Source organism: Berghia stephanieae, chromosome 5, assembly GCF_034508935.2.
Source record: "Berghia stephanieae isolate SIO BIC M18660-M18661 chromosome 5, UCSD_Bste_1.3, whole genome shotgun sequence".
Classification (NCBI taxonomy): Eukaryota; Metazoa; Mollusca; class Gastropoda; order Nudibranchia; family Aeolidiidae; genus Berghia; species Berghia stephanieae.
Window position 1 is genome coordinate 33,364,505 of NC_088364.1, and position 25,000 is coordinate 33,389,504.

The 25,000-nt window shown below is 34.6% G+C and overlaps 1 protein-coding gene across 2 annotated transcripts in view; it reads right to left on the minus strand.

Annotated features, from left to right (window-relative positions):
* LOC144972789 (glutamate receptor ionotropic, NMDA 1-like) overlaps window positions 1-25,000 on the minus strand; it is a 240,145-nt gene that overhangs the window by 46,158 nt on the left and 168,987 nt on the right. For both annotated transcript variants that reach the window (XM_078914426.1, XM_078914427.1), the window contains 3 exons: window positions 13,598-15,537; window positions 6,519-6,730; window positions 1,626-1,733 (listed from right to left, as the gene is read on the minus strand). In XM_078914426.1, the coding sequence (XP_078770552.1) occupies window positions 1,626-1,733; window positions 6,519-6,730; window positions 13,598-15,220 (1,943 nt within the window). In that variant the 5' untranslated portion in view covers window positions 15,221-15,537. The remainder of the gene's footprint in view (window positions 1-1,625; window positions 1,734-6,518; window positions 6,731-13,597; window positions 15,538-25,000) is intronic.

The following is a 25,000-nucleotide window of genomic DNA, read 5'->3' on the forward strand; positions in this document are numbered from 1 at the left end:
AGATATTTATTGAGCTCCAAATTGGTTCTTACCGAGTTGAATATAAACCGCAATATATAATAATCTATGAACCATCGACAGATACTACAAGCCAGATATAATATATATATATATATATATATATATATATATATATATATATATATATATATTCGGTTTATTTTCGGTTGTGGAAAATGTAGGTGAGGAGCAATGAGCATGTATAATAAATCTGGTGAAAAAGGGCTAAACAACTGTGGGTATCAGACACCTTGCCTCCAAACGTGATTAAGTCGAGATGGAATGGGCATTAAATGTACAGCACTTTTTTTTTTGTTAAGTGAAAGTTGGGTTAGAAGTGGGCATGCTTAATTGAATATAATAAAGAAAATGTCTTGGACTGCGGAAAACTAATTTTCGTGGGAGGGGTGGTTGGGGGGGGGGGGGGGTGCGGGTGGAATTCGTGTTATATAAATTTCAAATCTACTTTAAGGCATCTCCTGCATCACAACACAATACAATATTGAGTCAGAGGGTCACTTATTTAATCCATCGTATCAATTGGGTATTTTGTCAAGGTAACTCAGTTTCTAACATTTGAATTTAAATTAAGACTGGTAAAAATGGCAAAATGTGAGACTTGAATGGCATGATAAGCTACGTTCATTCTTCTTAATGTAGAGCAGTAATTAAAATAAAATAAAATAATTAAGGCCTTAAAGTCAGTTTACCATATTTAATTTATACTGCCAGAATATCGGATTGTTTATTTGTTTTAAGGGTTTTACGGCGCTTGCAACACATTTAGGTCATTTCAGCGTCAATAAAATGGAAGAAAATGGGATAGTCAAGAATTCTAGATTTACAATAAAAGACACTCACGTAGAAGTAAAACGAAGCTGAATGGTTCAGAGAGTGGACAGATGTAGATTCCAAGAGCATATTATTAGTGTGCATTAATTTGAGACCACCTAAAAGTTTCATCCAGGCATAAGCACAGGACTCCAATAAAAGGAACTACACTCGAATGTTTACAAACCATTAATATATTTTTTTAAAACAACAGACCAAACATGACACAGAGATGAATTACAAGGTTTTTTTTTTTAAAATATCATCTCCCAAAACTAAAACTTGTTTCCCTCTCAGTCAAGGACTCAATGGTCAACACAAAATCAAGTGATCCCATTCCAAGACAAAGCCAGAAAGCACGTTGGAAAACAGACAGCCTTGTGGGGAGGGGGGGGGGAGGGAGGAGGTTAGAAGACACATAAGTTACCTCCTGCCCAGCATGGGATGTCAAAGGATCCCACCCAAGAATACTGGATTGAAAAAGTGGGCCACGTATGTATTAATATAACATATTGTTTTGTATTACCATTATGAAATGGTTCGGACATGTAAAGAAGAGACGAGAGAGGGAGTACATAAGAAGGAATGTATTGGACTTACAAATAGTGGGAAAGAGGAAAAAGGGACGCCCAAAGACAAGATGGTGGGATAAGGTAAAGGATGGCGTGAAAGAACTAGGCCTGGAGGAAGATGATGCGCTGAACCGAGATGCATGGAGATGTGGCATTCATTATGGCAACCCTGCAATCTGCACGGTAAGCTGAAAGAAAAAGAAGAAGATTGTTATGCATTACCTGCTGCAATGCAACAAAAATACTCTGGTATCACTTCCTACAAATCTGGACAACTTTTCTTTGGACTGTTTCGTGTCGTCAATGTGGACCCTTGTCAGGATTTCCAGTCTGAGGACAAAATGCATAGATATGTTTATAATCTTCCACTTTTTTTTTCAAATTGCAAAAAAAGTAACCTTTAAGAAATATCCATTAAAAGTACTTTAAAAGCTTTACAAGATTACTGTGGCGTCTGTAAGGCGCTATTAGATTTTGTTTATCTGTGTGACGATGTGGCCTTGTGGTATGTCACTCGCTTTCAGATCGGAAGGTCCTAGGTTCGAGCTTCGCTCAACCCATATTGAGTCCTTGGAAAAGTTGCTATCCTCACTTCCTCTTCCCATACTCAGGTGTAATATGAGTACAGTTTTTAACAGCGTTGTCTCTGTGAGAATAGAATTGTTATGACTCGTTCTACATGCTATTTGTTACTGTTGGTCAGGGACCCTTTGTATAGCGCTTTAAGCAAGTTTAATGGATATTGTTCTATAGAAAAGCTCAAGATTATCTAGACATAAACATTGCTGTTATGGGCCAAGCACTCATTTTATATCTAAGTACGATGGGATAGTGGGAGAACATGAGTACAGAGATTTTCCAAGGTCTTAACTTTGGTTCGCCCTTATGGGACTCGAACCAGAAGCGAGTGCCATTCCACAAAACCCACAAAGATTCGCATAACAATAATAATAATAATAATAATAATAATAATAATAATAATAATAATAATAATAATAATAATAATAATAATAATTGAAGAAGAACAGTTCATTGTTGTGGGAGACTTCAATAGCCACTCCCCAAGCTGGGGATACAATGACTTAGACAGAAAAGGTGAAACCCTTGAAAATTGGCTTACAGACAGTAAGCTTCAAATTGTCAGAAATGAAGATGACCCAGATACATACTTCTCAAGAGCATGGAAGACAACATCAACTCAAGACCTAACTCTCATATCTGAAGATCTCACCGGAAAAGTCAGTAAACATATAAAGGAACAACTGGCAGGAAGTGATCATCGTCCCATTCTGGTTGAAATAACTGAAGAATATGCAAAAGACAGAAAGGCACCACCTCCGAGATGGAATTATAAAAAAACAGACTGGACTCTGTTTTCAAAATTGACTGATAGTTATACAAAAGAGATAAACTGTAAAACAAGGAATGTAGAAAAATCAGCCAAAGCTTTCACAAAATCAATCATGAAAGCTGCAAAAGAATCAATCCCCAGAGGATCAAGAAAGGACTACTGTCCAGGATGGACTGAAAAATTAGGAAGTCTCAACAGCCAAGTCACTGAACACAGAAAAAAAGCAGAGAGAGAGCCAAATGATGAGAATATGGAAATTTACAAAGAGGCTGAAAAAACTCTCAGGAAAGAAACAATAAAAGCAAAACAGGAAGCATGGCATGAAAAAACCAGACAACTTGACTACGACAGAGACGGAAGAAAGTTATGGAACCTAACCAAAGCTCTAAGTGGACAAGAAAACAGATATGCTGCATCATCAGTAGAAGATGATCAGGGGAGGATTCTCAACAAAAAACAAGCAGCAAACTGTTTTATGAAGCAGTACTCAAGTGTTGGGAGTATACAGATTAGAAAAGAACGAAAACGAGAAGTCCACAAAGAATTGAGAAAACAGAAGGATACACAATCCCCAGATGATGTCATGTTCAGTTCGATTAAAAAAGAAGAAGTAGAAATTGCCTTGAAATCTCTAAAAACGAACAAATCACCAGGTCCAGATGATGTTACTAATGACATGTTGAAACACCTAGGAACCCCCACAAAGAGGAAAATGAAACAACTGTTCAATGCAAGTTGGAAACAGGGTAAACTTCCGCTCAAATGGAAACAGGCAACCTGATACCAATAAAGAAGGATGGCAAGCCAAAGAATAAACCCGAAAGCTACCGACCAATAAGTTTGACAAGCTGCTTGGGTAAACTGATGGAGAGAATTGTTAATCGCCGTCTCCAATGGTATTTAGAAAGCAATAAGTTGATATCAGATGAACAGGCTGGTTTCAGACAATTTCGCTGCACAGAGGACCAGATAACATACATCTCGCAGCTGATCGAAAATGGTTACCAAGAAAAAAAACACACAGTCACAGTTTGGGTGGATATGGAAAAGGCATTTGACAAAGTCTGGATAAAAGGACTGGGGTATGAGAGTAAATGCTGATAAAACCACATACACAACATTCAGCTTATCAACCAAAAAGCAATCTATGCGATTAACTTTGGATGGAAAGATTCTGAGAGAAGACCTTATGCCTAAGTATCTAGGAGTGAAATTTGACCCTCGACTCACTTGGAAACATCAAATAGATGAAAGTCAACAGAAAGGGTACAAGAGAATGCAGCTTCTCCGAAAACTTGCTGGAACGCAATGGGGAGCAAACTCAAACGTCCTGAAGAAGACATATCTTGGATATGTAAGACCTGCAATAGACTATGCCATATCGGCATGGGGAACGTGCTCACAGGCTCAATTTCAAAAGGTTGAAAAAGTCCAAAACCAATGCCTACGCGTGATCACTGGAGCAATGAAAACAACACCAATTCACAAGGTGGAAACCCACACAGGAATAAAACCTCTCAAAGAACAACGAAATTTAAAAATAATGACACAATTCTCAAAGATAAAATTCATGGAATCCCAACCACTGCATCCAAGTACAATGGAAAAGAAAGAGAATCGACTCAAAAGGGAAAACTTCATCGCCTTGGGACAAAAACTAGAGAGCAAATATAAAGTGACACCAAAGGAAGATATTGCCCAAATCAATGTCCCAAATCTCAAACCACCACCGTGGAAAAAGAAACAAAAATCCATAACCATCAACAAGAAAAACATTCGAAGCAATAATGACAATGCTCAAACCCTAAAGATGATCGATAAAAAATACCCAATGACCAACTGGATAAGAGTTTATACAGATGGCTCAGTTTCCGGCCCCCTCATGAATGGAGGTGCTGGTGCACTCATACACTGGACAGATAAAACAGAAACAAAAATATCTGTATCAGTGGGTTCAATGTGCACAAGTACTAAAACTGAAGAAAAAGCCATCCTCAATGCAACAAAAGAACTATCCAGAGATCACAGAATATACGGGAAAAATGTGGTTTACTTGACAGACTCTGATGATGCTCTCCGGTCTATTGAAAATTACCAGGACTCTGAAGCCGCACACACTGTGGAGGCCCTTGAGGGCTTATCTGATAAAACAGGAAAAATTGTGCTGCAGTGGATTCCAAGTCATGTAGGTATATATGGAAATGAAATTGCCGATCAACTGGCCAAAGAAGGAGCCCAAAAGGAACAACCGAAGTCGTCAATCACTTACCATCAGCAAAAGAAAATAATAAAGCTAAAAATAGACAAAGAAAGGAATGACACACACCTGGAACACAACAAGCAGGATCCAATCCATGCCATTCAGCGAAGTAGCCAAGTCACTCTATTCCGCCTCCGAACAGGACACAATGGACTAAGAGGACATATGTTTACAAAGCTAGGTATTGGAACAACCCTTATTGCCCATGTGGAACCGACCATGAAACCACTTTACATGTGCTTATGGATTGCCCATTATACAACGTGCAACGTTCGAACCAGTGGGTCACCCCTACAACACTCAACACAAAGCTCTATGGTGAGGCTGAGGACCTAAAGCGGACCACAGACTTCATAGCAGATATCGGACTGCAGCCATAGATGTCCATCAGAGGAACGAAGAAGAAGAAGATAATAATAATAATAATAATAATAATAATAATAATAATAATAATAATAATAATAATAATAATAATAATAATAATAATGATAATAATGATAATAATAATAATAATAATAATAATAATAATAATAATAATAATAATAATAATAATAATAATAATAATAATAATAATGACAAAAGCCGACGTATACAACTAAGGGCACGTCGGCAACAGCGCCATTTCTGTTAATGGGTCATCGTGGTTTCTCTTGCATTTCACCATCGTCGATCGCAAAGTAATTTCTGCTTGTGAAACTCGCTTATTTATTAAGTACATTGACTGACCGACAGTGGGTATTAAATTCCAACGATTATGCACCATATGTCACACTTGAAAACTGACCTCTAAAATAATTTACAACAGAACATTAACCTGCAAACCATTGTGAATTCCATAATATTTTATGAATGCGTGTCATATTACATTGCAAGCGTATGACCCATGACGTAAATGAATGGATGATACACAACTGTTAAAAAGTCAATCTATTTACCTATTTACACTGTATAAACACATCACACAAAGATTAAATCAAGCTTGCCTGTTTACGCTTGGATATGACGCTAGTGTATAACAATATACTTATTGCCAGACCTTAAAAAAAAAGATCCATACATTATGTGCTGGATTGAGAGGTGAAAAAAATCTCTATTAAACTTGGCACCATTGCTTTTGGATCGAGTACTTTAGCAATGGAGCTCTGAACCTCCATGCTATGCATGGTAGTCTTGTGGTAAGACACTCGCCTTCGGATCGGAAGGTCTGGGTTCGATCCCGCTATGAGCGGCGCATAGTTGAGCATTAGGAAAACACTATTTACTCACATTACCTCAACGTACTCAGATGTAAAATAAATGAGAACCTGACCGTTTTAAGTTTTGTCTATGTATGGAAAAAAGTATAATATCACCTAACAGGCGTCATGCTCGGTCCTAAATGTTAAGCGTTGCTGTTGGCTAGGGATTCCTTGTAAAGCGCTTTAAGCAAGTAAAGTGAATATTGCGCTATATAAATTTTAATTTTCTTTAATGCAAGGATCTAGATAGCCTCAAACTCGATTACCTTTTCCGCTTAACACCATTTGTACTGGGTGGTAGTTTTTGACTGATGTCCACAAAGGTTTCCAGTGATGAAACAAACTCCGTATCCCCGGCTACGCGAGAGGTAATGATGGAGAAATGCGTCCAGTTGTATCTCTCTAGGAGGCTTATCATGGCTCTTACTTGGTGACTCACCGTCGGGGCAAGTTGGAGTGTCCGGTACTCAACGTCTGCCTGATGAATTGAATTTAAAGCATGCATGTTAGTAACAAAATGGTTGTATTATAACACTCCAGTTTTACAATTTCCTATAAAATCATCGTTTAAGTCAGTAAAAATGAAAATATCAGAAGAGTAAATATTATTATTTTTAAGTAAATCGAGATTCGAAATAGATTTCAAACAAAAATTATCACACTGTTGCGTATTAATCCCTTTTTTTATTATCTAAGTGGCTTAACAAGTTATATCATGTTATTACTTGTCTTTTAAGGGTATTTAAGGAACACTTGGTCCATTTTAAGCCCTATTATTGATATTATGATATGATAAGATATGATCTGATATGATATTCTTTTAAGATAAAAATATGTGATCCTGGCAAACACAATAATTTTTCAATGTGACCCAACTCAATTATATTCAGTTCGGCGCATGGTGGAGGTTAGCGATTAATATTATGCACTATTTTTGATTGGATTATTTACTAAGACAAAGAGTAGAGGGGTGTTATAACGTCTTATTCCACCCGACATAACACTGTTTTGAGACGATGCGTCTCATATATTTTTTTCCATGTGTCTTGCAAATTAATTATAGGATGTATCAATCTATTGCTTTGAACATTTTGACAAAACTCTCCTCAACTTAATTGAGTCATCCATGTCAACATCAAATTGCTAAAGATGCAATATAATTCCGGGCCCTATCTGTTTGCTTGATGTAAGATTATTGTAGAGGGAACCAAATTATTGTACATATTGATCCATCTTTAAGATTGAATAACAGTTAATTTCAGCAATTAAAAGTTTGACTTAAGAATACTTTTCATATTTCAACTGCTATTTCTAGTTTTGAAAGGCATTTAGTATGCATGGGTTAAGGCTTATAACAAAATCTTGTATCTCAAGTAGGTTTTCTTGGACGGCTGTGACCGTAGCCATCGTTAACTTATCGGACACTAAAACCCATTGAGACCCATATTTTGACGTCATTTTTAGATTTGTGGACCGCCCAGTGAGTTGTTTTTAGTTGTGCTCAAGGAAACAAGTGATCCCATTGCTTGAACTATTGAATACAACTCACGATTTGTTTTCTTTTGCGGTCAAAGACTTGTCCTTTGACGCAATTTTTGATCAGTGTCAGCGTAGCCATTGTTAAGTTATATAGCCTGACACTGAAACCCAAAAAGACTGGCATTTTGACCTCATCATTTGATTTTTGCACCGCCTAGTGAGTTGTCGTTGGTAGTGCTCATGGAGTGGTCCCATAGGTTGAACTATTGAATACAACTCACGATTTGTTTTCTTTTGTGGCCAAAGCCTGGCATTTTGACGTCATATTTTGGTCAGTATCAGGCCATAACTTTACGAAGGCCACGGTGTCAGGCTATACGTTAACGATGGCAACGGTCAGTGTCAGGCCATGAGTTTACGAAGGCCACGCTGTGACATCTCATTAACCTGTTTACTGCCGGACACGAGAAAAACACGTATTTAAGATTTTGGCCAGAAGACTTGTCCCACCGAATATCGATCAATTTTAATGACGGTCATCTTGGAGAAAATACTTTCAAACATAGCGAGGTAGTGGTAAGATACTCACAACATCCACCAATCCGATATCACGTTCCAACAATACGTGTACGCTTAAAAGTGCACAGTCTGATTTATAGATAGTATGCACTTCGCTAAGAAACTCAAAACATTGCCATCCGGAAGTCTATCTGACCAACACACAAAACTCTGTGTAACCATGAACTTTTATAGTCTGGATAATACAGTTCAGTGAAAATTACCCATAAATGTGGATGGCAAAAAAAAAACAATAACAAAGACCTGAGTGACGTCAATTTAATTCCTTCTATATGCGTTATTCACGATGACATGTTTATTTTTTGACGACCAGTAGAGTTATTATTATGCTTGATACATTCAAACTTAGAGAAAATGAAAATATGTTTTAAAATCATTTATATGACTCATCAAACATTAACTAGTTCTTAATTATTTGAAACGACGTTTTAGATTCATTCAAGAAATATCAGTCATCGGACCGTGGTAATAACAAAAATACATTTTCTTTTAAAGCATCTTTGTAGAAGTTCAATGATTTGGCGTTAGAAATAAATAAAATAAAGTTTCAACGATGATCTATAACAGACCATTATTTAAAATGTCATTGTTTTGATTTTGGCATTCTTGCTAGTCATATTGTATTAATGATGTCTAATTTTGTTTTCGTTTAAAATACCTATGACTGACCATTCATAATAGGTCAATAATAAGAATGGATGTTTGTTTTGCTTTTTTTTTCAACGTTTTTCATTTATTCATTCATTTATTCATCCTTATATTTATCTATTCATTTATTTTTATTTTCAACTTTCTTCAATGCTTTATCCGTTGTTCCTCCCATTTTAAAATTTTTATCTCCACGAATATGCTATGAATAACGTATATTATGTTGTTACTTGTGATTTAAGGGTATTTAAGGACCACTCGGTCCATTTGAAGCCCTATTATTGATATGATATGATATGATATGATATGATAATCTTTTAAGATAAAAATATATAATCCTGACAAACACAATAATTTTTCAATGTTCAAGAAGAGGGATTCGACCAAGAATTATAATAATCCAAGGATACCATTTTAGAGTTTTAAATGATGTCTGAGACCAATAGTATTCAATATCCTTTTCAATCATCTTTTGACTTTGCCAGCATTTTGTTTGACTTTTATCATTTCAAAACTTGGAAAAAAAGGCTTTTAGAAAACTCATAGTAAAGATAATAAATCGCCTTCTTGTACTTTATTAGATTGACTAGCATTGAGAATTTATTCGGTACAAATAAAAAAAGCTTTTTACAGTTTTGCCAAAAAAATTACTCCATACATCGAGGGGTTAAATTACAACTAGTCTCTGTAAAATTATTGAACCTGAGACTTGGATATTTCACAGGTCATTTTATTGAAACGGTCGGTTCCTGGACATTTTTTTTTCAAGTTTTGTCATTGTGTCAAAGCAATACAAAGCGGTCTATCCGGATTTTAAATGATGTATTAATATTATTAACTGTTATTGGCTGAAGAAGGGATCTGAGCCCGAAGCGTTCCGTGTTTGGTATTTTGTTCTTTTTCAAAGCTATTATATTCATTGTGTTCATGTCATTGTGTGAGATTTGTTGTTAAATGTTAATAAGATACAAACCATTATAGTGATATTTCTGAAATGGCAGCCCATATGTAACCAATCGTCTGAAACAGTGTTATGTCGGATTGGGATTGATGTTTAATACCTTTAAAAATTAAGTTTAACTTACAATTTGATACCAGATAAATTCATCCATTGAGGATAGAGAGTTTCATCTCTTGAAGTTCAGGAATTTTAGATTTTATTTTATTTTTTTATTTCCCCAGTCGAGGTAGACTGATTTTTCTGGGGGGGGGGGGGGGGGGGGGGGGGTTGAATTTTTTTTTTTAATGTGCATTATCTGGCACCTTTCATACACACTTGTTCAGATTTATATATATTCTTTTTATTATTTTGAATTTAAAATTAAATTTCTTACTCTTCTTACTCTACTTCATTCCGACAGAATACCGGATAGCCACGGGGATTCACATATTATGTGAACTACCGTAAATGAAGCTGCATTAATACCCTAGGGCAGTGTGGATCAGTCTTTGCTTCGTACCCGAAGGCATTGACTTCGATTGCCTCGCTGCCTTGATCAAGTCACTTCGCCGTAGCTCAGTTTGCGGCGCTACACTACGGTTGACGCCCGGATTATTCCAGTTTTCCCTTAACATTTCTACTATGCGATGAATAAAGGGAAGCTATTTATTTATGTATTAGTTCCATTGTCTAAGCTTGTGCAAAAGCCACGCAACATTGAGCTCCTTTCACAGTTTTCTTCTACCCTGAATAAAGCTTTTTAAAACCCGATTAAGCTGTAAATGAGTACATGACCAAATCCGTTAGAGAGGGATTATGATTTTTACAGGAATTCTGGTTTTATTTGAAGATGAAATTGATACAATTTTAAAAATCATATTTAAATAAATCCAATGCCTGCTCCAATCAAATTATCATTTTATTCTGAGTTGTACATTAATGAGGTTTAAATAAAATATTATGTCTCCTACCATATTTATTTGTCATGTTCGAAACAAACAGATAAATAATTTGATAAATTTATATATATATATATATATATATATATATATATATATATATATATATGATTTATTAAATAAGTAGGCTTCCTAATTAATTTAGTATAGTAGTAAATAGAAACCAACAAAGGGCGATTTAGCCGAGCGGAATAGGCTTTGCACTTACACGTGGATAACCCGTGATTCAGCTCCTTTGTCGGCATCTCATTTTATTCATTTATTCACATTTGTTGAGCAAAGAACATAAATACTTTAGCTCACTTTGCAATACTGCACTGCATTTAGTGTCAATACTGTATACTCTCGATACAAGTCCTAAGCAGAAAAAGCCTCTAAAGTGGAAGTTATCAATTTCGTTTCATAGTACGTGTAACGAAATGTGTCGAAACCAACGTAAGGATCAACACATTTCCCATAAAAGTAAAAGTCTAAGGTTACATCCCTAGTGGAGGCCCGCTTAATGAAATATCTTTTTTGTCCTGGTCTATATCTTTGCCAAGCTTTTCCTTTTTCAATTGCATTTACAGTACAACTATTGTAAATGTAATTGAATGGATGCAATGCCCCCTGTTGCAAAACTGAGTACAAAACAAAATCAATAAAGCCATAAAGTATATTACAATAAACCGCTAATATAAGGGCATGTGTAGTTTATATTGTTGTCGATATTGTAGTTGAATCAATCCTGTATTTTATTATTGGCCTAAAAAGCAATATGGCATGATGACCTGGAAAACGGACGAAAGGTTGACCTTTAAAAAAACGTATTTATTGAATAACGTATCCTTTCTTAGATCTAATCCGATGAATAGAAATTGAATTCAGGTCTTCACTGTCGAGACATATTTTTAAAAAGACCGATAAAAGAAAATATGCCTTTGTTTCATTCATAATAATAATAATGATAATAATAATAATAATATAAATAATAATAATAATAATAATAATAATAATAATAATAATAATAATAATACTTTATTGCATCCCAAAAAGGAAATTTTTTGTACAGACGTGTTATAATTTACACAATAAGATAAAAATACAATGGAAATAGGATGTATATATATTTTTAAAAAGGAGCAGCTCTATAACCAGAGCTGCGCTTTATAATATGAATAATTTCAACACTGTAAAACAGTTAAAACTGTCACTATAAATTGAAAATTGAAAAGATTGCAAAACAAATAAATTAATGAATTAATATTTATATTTTAAAAAGTAAAGATGAGAAATAATTATATAAAATGATTATTGCTTGTTGTTATAAAGCCTAATACTGGACGGCAGAAAAGATTTTCGGTGTCTCTCTGTTTTCGTTGAAATGGAGAAAGGGCGACCACTTCTTTCTGACATAATAATTAGATGGTCTTAGTGGATGATACTGGTCATTTAATATTTTAGTTATTTTATTTATACAAAATTTCTCGTATAAAAGATCTACATCGTCAACATCATTTATATAGCGTTTAATGGATTTTTTAATATTCGAATTTATTTTGTTCCTTTCCACTGCTAAGCTCATGGTTGTTTCCCCCTCCTCCTCCTCCTCCTCCTTCTTCTTCTTCTTCTTCTTCTTCTTCTTCTTCTTCTTCTTCTTCTTCTTCTTCTTCTTCTCTTCATCTATCTATCTATCTATCTATCTATCTATCTATCTATCTATCTATCTATTATCTATCTATCTATCTATCTATCTATCTATCTATCTATCTATCTATCTATCTATCTATCTATCTACTCGTATCTGTCTGTCTATCTATCTATCTACCAATCTAATTGACATGTCGTATTATCCGCGTGGTTCAGAATTTAACCAAATATTATGACTACGTGTCCCTAAAATATATTATTATTATTTGGTATAATCATTGAAATGATAACACATTCTATAGACGTTATATAATGCAATATTCATTCAATGTGTACGAAGCGCTTTACAAGGGATCCCAACCCAACAACCCAACATCAATCCTGCCGTCCTTTGGAAAACACTTATTTGAACAAGGCAAAGTCTCTGAGTTGAGAGTGTTTTTTTTTTTTAAACCAAGATGAGGGTAATTTAAATCAATCGATATTTGAAGAATGAATTTTCTCGCCAAAATTTCAAAAAACGACAGAAAACTAAGCTACCTTTAACACAATATACCAGGTCTGAATAGTCTTACTGCATTTTCTATTTCAAAGGGCAACGCTGTTACTATACTGCTCAGGTATTCATAATTTGAGTATTGAGAAGAAAATGGGTAAAGAGCTTTTTTCTAAACATACATTTTCTCAATAAATTCAATTGAGAAATAAAAAACTGTTCGATAACAACGTATTGTCTTCATTTTGAAAAAAATAATGGTAATTAGTAATATCGCATGAAATGCATCAAGTTGCGCGCTAAATTAATTTGTTTAGCGTTGAAATTGGCTTGAAACCCCTTTTAAAGTTCTTTTCGCGCTTTATTAAGTGGATATTGAGTGTAAAAACAATAACAAGCGGAAAACTTATGGCAACCTCAAAATTCTTTTTGGTTTCTCAATCTCTTTGGGTACGAAGTCTTAAATGATTTTCACTAGATTTTTTTAAGGTGGCTAATTATTTTCAAATAATTCCTTTCCTGTTTAATTTTTCGGCACAAAAGTTCAAAGAAACGCATTTTGTTTCATTACATGTACATTTATCCCGTGCTTGGACCTATCTGTTATTTCCTTACCTGAGGGACGCCGCTGTATTCCGTGTCCCAGGAAATGGTTGGAATACCCCAATGCTGTGCGAGGTTTAAGATGTAACGGTTTGAGGCCGGTCTTCTGCGCATGCCTAATGGGTTGTTGATATTGACTATTGCTGATGTCTTTCCGTTTAGAACATTTGCACAAAAGGCGTCCAATATTTCTGTGGGTTTGTCATGTTCTAGATGGGTGATGTTTTCCCTCACGATGAAAGGGCCGTATTTCATAACCCTGTTACGTATATCACGAAGAAAGTTCAGCCTTGCGTTGCTGTATTCCCTGGTGTATTCTTTTCGCAAAAAGTATTGAAGAGGCATAAACGCGTGAAGGTTGATATCCTTCCTTGGTTCTCTCGCTGTTGTTGGACTTGGACTGGATAAGAAGGCTAAAAGCAGTAGAACTACAATTCCAAAAGTATTTGACCAGAATGGGGAATGCGACATTGCTAATGATGGAGATGATGATGATAATGGGGATGGTTGGCGTGGTGATGTTGATACTGAAGAGTTTGAAACTAATGAATGTGATGAAGTCTTCGTTTTAACGGGATGCGTTTTTATTGAGTTTGGTAGTCGTTGGTTAAGGCTATTCCTGCTGGAAGATTGTTTTCTATTAGAATATTTTTCTTGAGAAATGTTTGATTTGCTGCCTTCGTGTGTTACGATAGAATAAAAGTTTGAGCTAATTTTAATTGTTCCTGCATTAATCCGATATTCTAAAACGACGAGAGTTGTTAGATTCGTGATTGCTGAGTTATGTGGAAGTACTATCATCTGCAATAAGTTGTCATTCCTGTTAATGTGGCTTAATTGAATTGAAAAACACGTTGGGTGGATGGTGATATTTGCTTGGCTATCATTTGCACTTTTACAAGAAATCCTGTCAGAACATGCGTACATCCATTGGATAAAACAGAACTCTGAACAATGAGGTAATGAATAACGACAAAATATGTCGAATTTGTTATGCAAGTGAGGTGATGGCAGAATAAATAGGCTAAAGAGGTATTTGTACTCGTGAGGTATCGATGATAAAGGCAGTAGGCCAGGATAATGACAATGGGATGTAATCACCAGCTGCTTCGGAGATGTATTTGAAACCAATATCAAACAACGAGAATTAGAACCACACATCGAGTAACCACATATTTCATTCCAACAACCATGAAGCTGGTAAGAATAATACATACCGTTGGCATGTTCTGATATAAGAAATACAATCATATCCATTTTGAAAGCCTGCTGCAGGCTGTTGATGAGTTCTGAGTTTTGTTCGTAATGAACCCTTTTCTCTCCATGCTTTGATATATCGAATCGGCAGCTTAATCCTACCTGACGAGCTGATATAATTAGAATATCGTGGTTATTCCAGCGGCTCCTTGAAGTACAAAGGTATCCAATATGTGGCACAGAACAATTCCATGCATCGCTTAATTCATCCATCAACATTTTAGAAACATTCCCATCCATTACGTTTGCCTTGTTCTGATTAAAAACCAGGGCATTTTGACGGACCCTCTCTATAAGCTCACAAACAGCATTGTATGTTCTCTTATTACTTCCAATATTACATGAACTTCCAGTGAAATATGCCAAGTGCAATTCCATTCTCCGCTACCCAAGCATAGTAATTCAATTCTACAATGTAATCGAGTAGAGCATTATCCTGAATCATATCACATATTGAATTATTTCTTACTGTATTATATATAGAAAACAGCTTTTCAGACTAAATTCTATTAAATTAAAAAAAAGAATAAAGATGAATTGTATCTCTCATAAAAGTTGAGAACAAAATATTGATCCGTATCCATTGTGTATCCAATTGTCTGCATGTTTGTTTTATTTAATTTTACCGAGAGTATTAATGGTGAGCTTTACATGCATTCAACAACATAGAATGCGGGTTAATTGATGCCTCATATCTGTAGAAAGAAATAGAAAAAACACGTCATTATTGTCATGGTAGTGAAGCAATTTAGAGTAAGAATGTACGTTTTTAAAAAAATAAAAGAATCTGAATTAGAAGATGAAAACAGTTTTCTTAGAATTACACACACCCACACACACACACACAATATATATATAATATATATATAATATAATATATATATATATATATATATATATATATATATATATATATATATATTGCGACTGTGCCAAAAGGACTTTTCTGAGTTTGAGAAATGATTTATGCCCTTCTATTGAAGCTAGATCGTCAGTTTTTGGTTTATTTCATTGTTATTTATTAAATTATAAGGTGAAATGACTGTATTAGTAGCAGGGTGTAAAGGCAGATTATTATGGTTACGGGCGTTTAAGAGCGAAGATGGCAGATCTTTATTAATTACCAGCTTTTTTTAGGCTAAAAAATAAAATGCCATCAATATGAAATCAGAAGATCAGTTGCACAATGTATGTATCCAGCCCTCAGGAGAACTGGTTCCACACTTCCAAGGAGATTGGAACCAGTATTTTGACATCATGCTATTTTTCGCTATTGGCGTCCTACCTTGTCGGACATTTTTTCAGTTTATGGCATTGGCCAATAAATTAACCTTTAAAAGAACAAGATATTTTTTTCTTTATGAAGAATGCGATGTCAACTTATATTTCCATCTGGTAGACAAGACTATTTAAGGTATCTATCATGTATACAAATAAATGTTACTGCTTTGCCTGAGATCTAGATACAAAATGTAAGTTGATATTGAGACTATAAAGAGTATATAATTTACTCTGCCAGTCATGAGGCTTAGAGAGACGAAATTTATTCCCGTTAAAAGGGCAGTAAGGATTGTTTGCCACCGTGTCGATTAGTCCAAAAATGTACATAAAACGTATGCTTACTTCTTTTTATGACCGCTTTTACATAAGTATCATGGAAGTTTAACAAACAAACAAACAAAAATGTTGTTCATTCTTTTCTTGTCCTAGGATTCTAGACTGCTATGTGCTGCTATGTCGTCTTCCGATCCTTTCTGAGCGCGCATAATTGAGTCCTTGGAAAAGGCTCTTTACTCATATTCTCTCACCGTACTCAGGTGTAAAAAGAGTACCTGGCCGTTAACAGCGTTTTCTCTGTCGGAAAAAAGTGTACTGCCGTCCCCCATGGTCCCTAAAAGTTGCTGTTGGCTAGGGGCCCCTTGTTAAGTGTTCTAAGCACTTTAGTGGATATTGCGATATATAGATGCTCAAGTGTCCAGGTATAGATAGTTCGAAGATGACGTCACTCGGGTCTTTGTTATTGTTTTTTGCCATCCGCGTTTATGAGTAATGCTCACTGAACTGTATTAACCTGACTATAAACGTTCATGGATACACACAGTTTTGTGTGTTGGTCCGTTATACTTCCGGATGGCAATGTTATGAGCTTCCTAGCCAAGCGCATACTATCTATATTAGAAATGTTCGACATGCCAAGGTTAACGGATGATCAAAAAGTCCCGTGTCATATTTGCAACTACATTCTCATTGCTTATATCAGATTCCATCAGTTTTAAAGCGTGTCAATGAACAACTCTTGTTTAACACACTAAGTTGATCTTTATTTACCAACGGGTGATTTAACAACCCTGTGTACTAGATATCTGCAACTATCTACACAATATCCACTTTCACTCTCATTGCTCGTATCAGATTCCAGCACGTCATCAATTTAGAGGTGTGTTAAGGAACAACTCTTGTTTTACACATAGTTGATATTTATTTACCAATAGACAGTTAAACAATCCCGTGTCATATCTGCTGCAACTATCTACAGAATATCCACCTCCACTCTCATTGCTCGTTATCAGATTCTAGCACGTCGTCAATTTGAAGGCGTATTAAGGAACAAGCCAAACAGTTTGGTTATCTAAGCATAACAAAGAATGATTCCTATCATTTGGCATCCTATCGTTTCATTGCCTTGGTATTTTCCTGGTGGGAATAACAATGATTGTATAGATAACACACCAAGCCAACGAACGATATAAACAGGAGTTACACATAATATATGACCAATCTTCTCAAAACGGTATTATGTCGGATGAAATCGGATTTTAAAATAGTGAATTTTAACTAAAATGATAAGATTAAGAAATAGGACTTTGAGATTTTTTAAATATATGAAATTGTTTTTAGCCCCATAATCATCCGGACATAATACCGTTCTGAAACGGTGAGTCATATATTGCCAAAGTGATTGAAATGAATGTGGATATTCGTAATGATAACAACATATTAATAATAACAAGTAATTCTCACATGAAGTCGAACAGATTTAACAATGACTCCATTCACCTATCCCCCCGACCCCTAACAATATACTGATTGAGATTTTTTATATAGTGTAATATCCACTTAAAGTGATCAAAGTGCTTTACAGGGGCTCCCTGACCAACAGCAACATTTAACATTTATGACGGGACATGACGCCTGTTAGGTGATATTACAATTTTTTTCGGACAGAGACAACGCTGTTAACCGCCAGGTACTCATTTTACACCTGAGTACGGTGAGAGAATGTGCGTAAAGAGCCTTCTCTAAAGACTCAACTATGCGCCGAGCGAGGCTCGAACCCAGGACCTTCCGATCCGAAAGCGAGTGTCATACCACTAGACCACATAGCCGCATATTCTTCAGTTTGCATTGAAGTCACACATTTCAGAGATGTTGACACTATGGGGGTCATTTTAATCGATCGATATTTGAAGGACGAGTTGGCCGGCAAAAATTCTTAATGATTTTATTTTTGGAGTATGTCAGCATAGCCCATGGAGTCGGATGTGATCCCGGATACTGTAAAGTTTAACGAACAGGAACAACGCTTATCACCCTTTTGATAGGATGTTACTGTGTCACAAAACACTTTCATCACGATCTATCTACTCAGGGTTTGGGGTCTCAAAAATACTTCCATTGAATTCAAGCCCGGTATCGGCCCATTGATCCAGTGCTCTACTTAATCTTATGGCTAGACATCTATAATTCTGGTGTCAAAATATCATCATTATTATATTATTATATTATTATTATTATTATTATTATTATTATTATTATTATTATTATTATTATTATTATTATTATTATTATTATTATTATTATATTATTATTATTATATTTTATTATTATTATTATTATTATATTATTATTATTATTATTATTATTATTATTATTATTATTATTATTATTATTATTGAGGGACCAAGAGAGATAATACACGTTTAAACATGACGGATGTTGTCGATTGTTGAGCGTCCCTCTCGCTGGCGGTGGGTGCCGATTGTCGGGTTTAACTCTGATCAGCGAGAAAAATAATCTCTATTGTTTTCTGGTACTTGTCCACTTTTTTATGTCTTGCCATTATGAATATAAGGGCCGGCTCCACTCAACTTTCTATATTAATATTACCTTAATATCGGAGCTCACTCAATGTCTCAATAGTCTTTGTGTTTCAAGTGTGTTTTGAGAATAGAACTCATAGCTTTTAGATCACCAATAAAAAATTTCAATGTTTCTATGACTACCTTAATGCGAGAAGATAGACACTACTCCTACGTTAGAAACCAAGTTTTTCGAAGCGATCGTGTTGATTGTATTGGCGGTAACAGTCAGATCTCAGATTCAACTCTCATCACGACAAAATGTTTTATTCTCTTAATTCTTCTGGCAACTCAACTCTTTTCATCTACACAAGTGCCTGCCCCACTCGCCTTCCTGTCTATACAATTGAGTTACATGTATTTGATATTTTGTAGACGTACAGAAAAACCGTGAGGAAACCTTAGAAGTTATGACTTCCCAGAATTCACTCGGACTACACAACAGTAAAATGAAGTTGAAATAACATTGGCTAATTACGAAATAAATACAGACACATCCATCACAGCCAGGAAGAGGATAAAACTTATAAAGATCTAGATCTCTACAACATTTTCACCAAAACAGAAAACAACGGAAAACCAACAGAGAATTTATATATATTATAATATATATATATTATATATATATATATAATATTATATATATATATATATATATATATTATATATATCCTGACTAAGCTTGCTATTACTATCCAGCAGGCCTTGCAGTTTATCAATACAACATGATTATGCATTGATCTAAGTTAATGAATGCATTGCGATGACTAATTAATTCATTCTAAATGCAATGGAATGGTTTGTATCCAATATGTTTCTATCAATACATAAACTAGTTCTGATTAAACACCTCAGCCAAGTCGCTTATCAAATGTCAACTTATTGAAATATTATGCACCTTAGATATGCTTCCAGATACCCAGCTGTTTCCACTTCGCCCTAGCATTGAAAGTGGCAGAAAACAAGTCGCTACTAATTTGTTAACCAGGACGAGGACGAGTGACGCATGCGCACAACCAACATGACGTTCTCTCTCTAATAAATTTTCCGCCGGTAACGTCACAGACTATGGGTGACGTCCAATCAAGGGACGCTACTCTTCCGCTAATCTCATTCCCTATTTAACAATTACTTGGCCGGAAAACTCGTCCTTCAAATATCGATCAATTTGCATTACATTTAAATCGATAGATGAAGGACGAGTTATCTCGCCAAATTTGAAATACGTGACTTCCCAGAGTACGGCAGTTAACTGCTTAATAGTTAAAGTTTACACGTGCGTCCTGTTGGTCGATGAGAGTTTGAGTTATCATGTACTGACATAACGTCTTTTAACAGTTTGCGTTGATTTAAATGACTCCAAACGTTGTTAAAAGTCTTAAACTGGAGGCCTCTAAGAAGTCTTGAATTTAAAAATATCGGCAGCTTGTGAATAAGGGAATCATTTTATCCTACCGATGTTTAAAGTAAAACTTTTCTTGAAGTAATAACGTACATAAGCATTTTTTTCAGAACGACAGATATGTCTTTGAATATTTTTTTTATAAACTGATTTTGATATGTGTTCCAAAGACACCCGTCGTACTAAATGATTTGCTTAAAATATGGCCACCATCTTAATCGTTACTTCGTCGGAGAGAATTCAGCCCAAAAGATTGAATTCGATGTCAAAATGTTCAGAATTTTTTTTTTCACTTGTGGCTAGACATCTATAATTCTGGCGTCAAAATGATTATTATTATTATTATTATTATTATTATTATTATTATTATTATTATTATTATCATCATCATCATCATCATCATTCATCTCATCATATCATCATTCATTATAATCATTACTATTATTATTATTATCATCATCATATCATCATCATCATCATCATCATCATCATCATCATCATCATCATCATCATCATTATTATTATTATTATTTATTATTATTATTATATTATTATCATATTTATTATTATATTATTATTATTATTATATTATTATTATTATTATTATTATTATCATCATCATCATTATATATATTATTTTATTATTATTATTATTATTATTATTATTATTATATATCATCATCATCATAACATCATTATTATTATTATTATTATTATTATTATTATTATATTATTATTATTATATTATTATTATATCATCATTATCTATTATTATTATTATTATTATTATTATTACATTATTATTATTATTATTATTATTATTATTATCATAAAAGTAGTCCCTTCAGAGCCATTACCCATGGACCCCTAAATTATCCCGGTTTCATTAGCGTGAAACGGACAATATCAATTGCTCGCTCCCCTTTTGATCGGACGCTAGTCTAACGCAAAGTACTTTCCCATCAGATCTAACAGGCCTACCTATCCAATCACAGCTAGGTTGACAGGTGGGGGGGGGGGGGGAAATTAGAGAAAAACATCTCGACTGGACCCAGGATTGATCTCGATCTGCGTGGGAAGCGAGTGCTCTACCAATTGAGTTATTGGAATCCCCCTTTTCGATATCTTACTATATTTATTATCCGTTATGAAGCATAATAAAAAAGTTGTATATTTTGACCAGATTAAATTCTGAACATAAATAGTTTACCTTGAATATCATACTGTGAGAGACGGAGTAATTTGTAATCTTTACAATCAATCATTTACAAACTCAATCAATCAATCAGGGCTTGACATTACTCTAATTTGGTATCTTACTTTCACATCTTCACCAAGAGTTCAGCTATCTTGATGATATAAGTTTTCGATTGAAATCAAACGACTTGAACCTTTTAACCGAACATTAGATATTAGATTTATGAAAAGATATAATATAATGTAGATAGGTTATTATTATTAACGCAATAAAATCTGCTTGCAGTATTATGTAAATTATATGGTTATCGATTGAAAAAAAATATAATGAAACAGTGAGGCATGTCAATTTTTATGTATAATATATAGTATTTAATTTATGTGCAAAGTATTTTTTAATGCTTATGTCGGTGAAAAACCTTAAAGGTCTTATTGGTTTTAAATCATATTTTATTAAGAAAATATACATTATAATTTTTTCAAATTATTATTTTTATATATTTTTATCATTGTTACTGGTTGTTGTTTTGTATAAAAGATGGATGCATAAAATGTATTTTTACCGACAGTAAATAATGTATTAATTAATTCATTCATTCATTAAAAAAACCCAATAAACAGGAAATTAACACCGTGCTTTTATTTGGGTGAACAAAAAATATTAGCTCGCTTATTGAAGAGTTGTGGTTGCTTAAATCATGGTTATCTCTCATCTTTAACACAAATGAATAATATAAAATGATGTTTATTCCAGATCTGGAAACAAATAATTTGCAATCTCAATCACCGTCTTGTCGTAATCAGACAAAGGACGATGTCTGATAATTGTTTGGTCACAACACGTTGCTTCAAATAGATCAGCAGATGGTAGAGCAGCATTCGCTTCACAGGTAAAGAGACTGAGATCGGGTGTAGTGATTGGGTATTTGGGTCTGTTAGATCTGGCGGAAAGTACATTGCGATAGACTACCGTCCTATCCAAAGGGTAGCAGGCAAATTCTATTGTCCGCTTTACGCCATAATAACTGGGATAAACTCCGGCTTGTTGAACCTGACGGCTTGGATGGACTAAGTGATAATATAAGATCATAATGTTAATAGCACATGTCATCTCATTCGTCTGTAGTGTTTCATTCATCTTGTTTTGTTGATAAATGGAAAAACCGAAACGTTCACATTATCTGTTTTGCTTTATCAAACTGAAGGTTACATTCAACTTCACTTTGTTATTTATTTCTTTGAGCTTCGAGCAGTTACATATACATTACACAACCTTCATGGTGAAGACGGTTAGGTCTGAAATTTATAACGAGACGTGTGAGATATTGGAGGAAATTTTGTATTGCTTTAAAATCATTACAAGGAAACAAAACTAACATTCAGAACATTTTTCGACGTAAAAGATGTATCATTCCAGTCTGGTGATTTAAGTAGAATTGCTGCTACAGTAGCTTTAAACTCTTTTTTAAAAATTTACTTTATGTATCAATAGATTATATTGCAAATATCAACTTTTCAACAACAAAAAATAAATATAAGAAAAGGCTTCTAAGTTTTGAACATTTCTTGCAAATTGAGGGTAACCTTAATATTATCTATATGTATTTATCTATCTAGTCTATATGTGTTTTTCTTTCCACGAAGTTTTGTCAGTCTGGGACAGTGCTAATCCATCTTGGTTCCAAATATAAATAATTCATTATCTCGAATACAGTTCCAATCAGTCAAAGACTGAAAGGTTTTCGAGATTACCACTTTATGAATAGCCTTGATGCGCCAGACCACAGTTTAATCAAATACAAGTTACACTAGCCAGATAAAGGGAAAATTTTGTTGAGGTACTCTACGATGTACCCTCTTCATCATTTAAATCCAAAACGTAACTATAATGGAGCTTTTTAACGCTACAAAACCTGAATAAGGTTGTTATTTCTGGAGAAAATTTAAATAAAATAAATAAAATCCCCTTTATTCATCCCATGGGGGAAATTTGTCTCTAGGATCTATTCCAAGGGAAGACTGGAATACACAGGCGTCAGCCGCAGTGCAGCGCCGCCAATTGACTAGGGCGAGGTGACTTGCTCAAGCCCACACAGCGCAACGGATATCAATGAACCGAACTGCCATCTCTATACCGCCGTCCATAGTGTAAGATCTTGGACTCTCAATAGATCGAATTAAGTTGACGTCACTCAACTAATTCAATATTTTCTTTTCTTACTCACTTTTCTCATTTACTAACCATAATACAAATGTAATATAACACATATTTCCTTTATTTGTTTACCTGAAGGAGATCAAAGTCCGAAGCGGCGTTTTCTTTGTGTTGTGTCTTTTATAAGAGTCATTTTTACTCCCTTTATTTTATAATATATTTTTTAAACGGCTACTTATCTCGACCTAAGGGATGGATCATTAAGAGATTATAATGAACTGTTAACTACTTTGGGAGCATTGTGTTCACCGTGAATACGTGCAAATCGACCTATTGTTTTGCTTTGTAATTTTTCAACAATGGGTTTCGAAACTGAAAGCTACTGCGACGAATTGGTAAAATAATATATGTTAGGATATAGTTTCATCTCATCCCCAGCCTATTTAATTGATTCCTATTGAAAAGAAAGAAATGGGTCGTAGGTGACGTGTACATATATACAGGTCTGACATCCGACTCATCTTATGGGCCTAGTTTAACATTGTTGTAATGGACAATATTTTGCGTCATTTTTTGCGTTATCAAACCTGCAAATAAGTGCACGCCGGTCATAGGATATCATATTTGGACCAAATTGGTAATTGTAATGCTAGGTTTTTTGTGTAATTCAACTGTTAATGCCACTGAGCGTTAAAGAACCAGGAACAAGCCAGTTATTTCATAGACCTCGATACTGTCGCTTGAATGTAGAGGTATGTTCTTGAACATTCAATAAAATTAATGAAGTTAACAGAACTCAGCTTTTTGTTGTTTATAGACCGTTAGCGAGGTGATCAGTATTGACAAATAAATGCTGCCAGAAGATGCATAATATTAAGAAATGAACAGTGTAAATCTGTTCCTTTTGGAGCAAGTTGATAATTTTTACACCTTGAGCATACCTACTATCGTGACTATATTAACGCCCCCCCCCCCCCCTCTCTCTCCATCAAACCACCATCATTATGAACCGCTATATGGTCATGTGGAATGGCACCCACCTTCAGATGGTCCTGTGTTCGAGTCTCGCTCTGAGCGGTGCATAGTTACGTTTTTTGGAAAAGCTCTTTATACACATTCTCTCCCTGTACTCAGATGTAAAATAAGTACATGACATTTAACAGTGTTGTTTCTGTCCGAAAAAATGTAATATCGTCTAACAGGCGTCATGTCTCCTTTTCCATGCTAAGTTTTGATGTTGGTAGGGATCCCTTGTAAAGCTACTT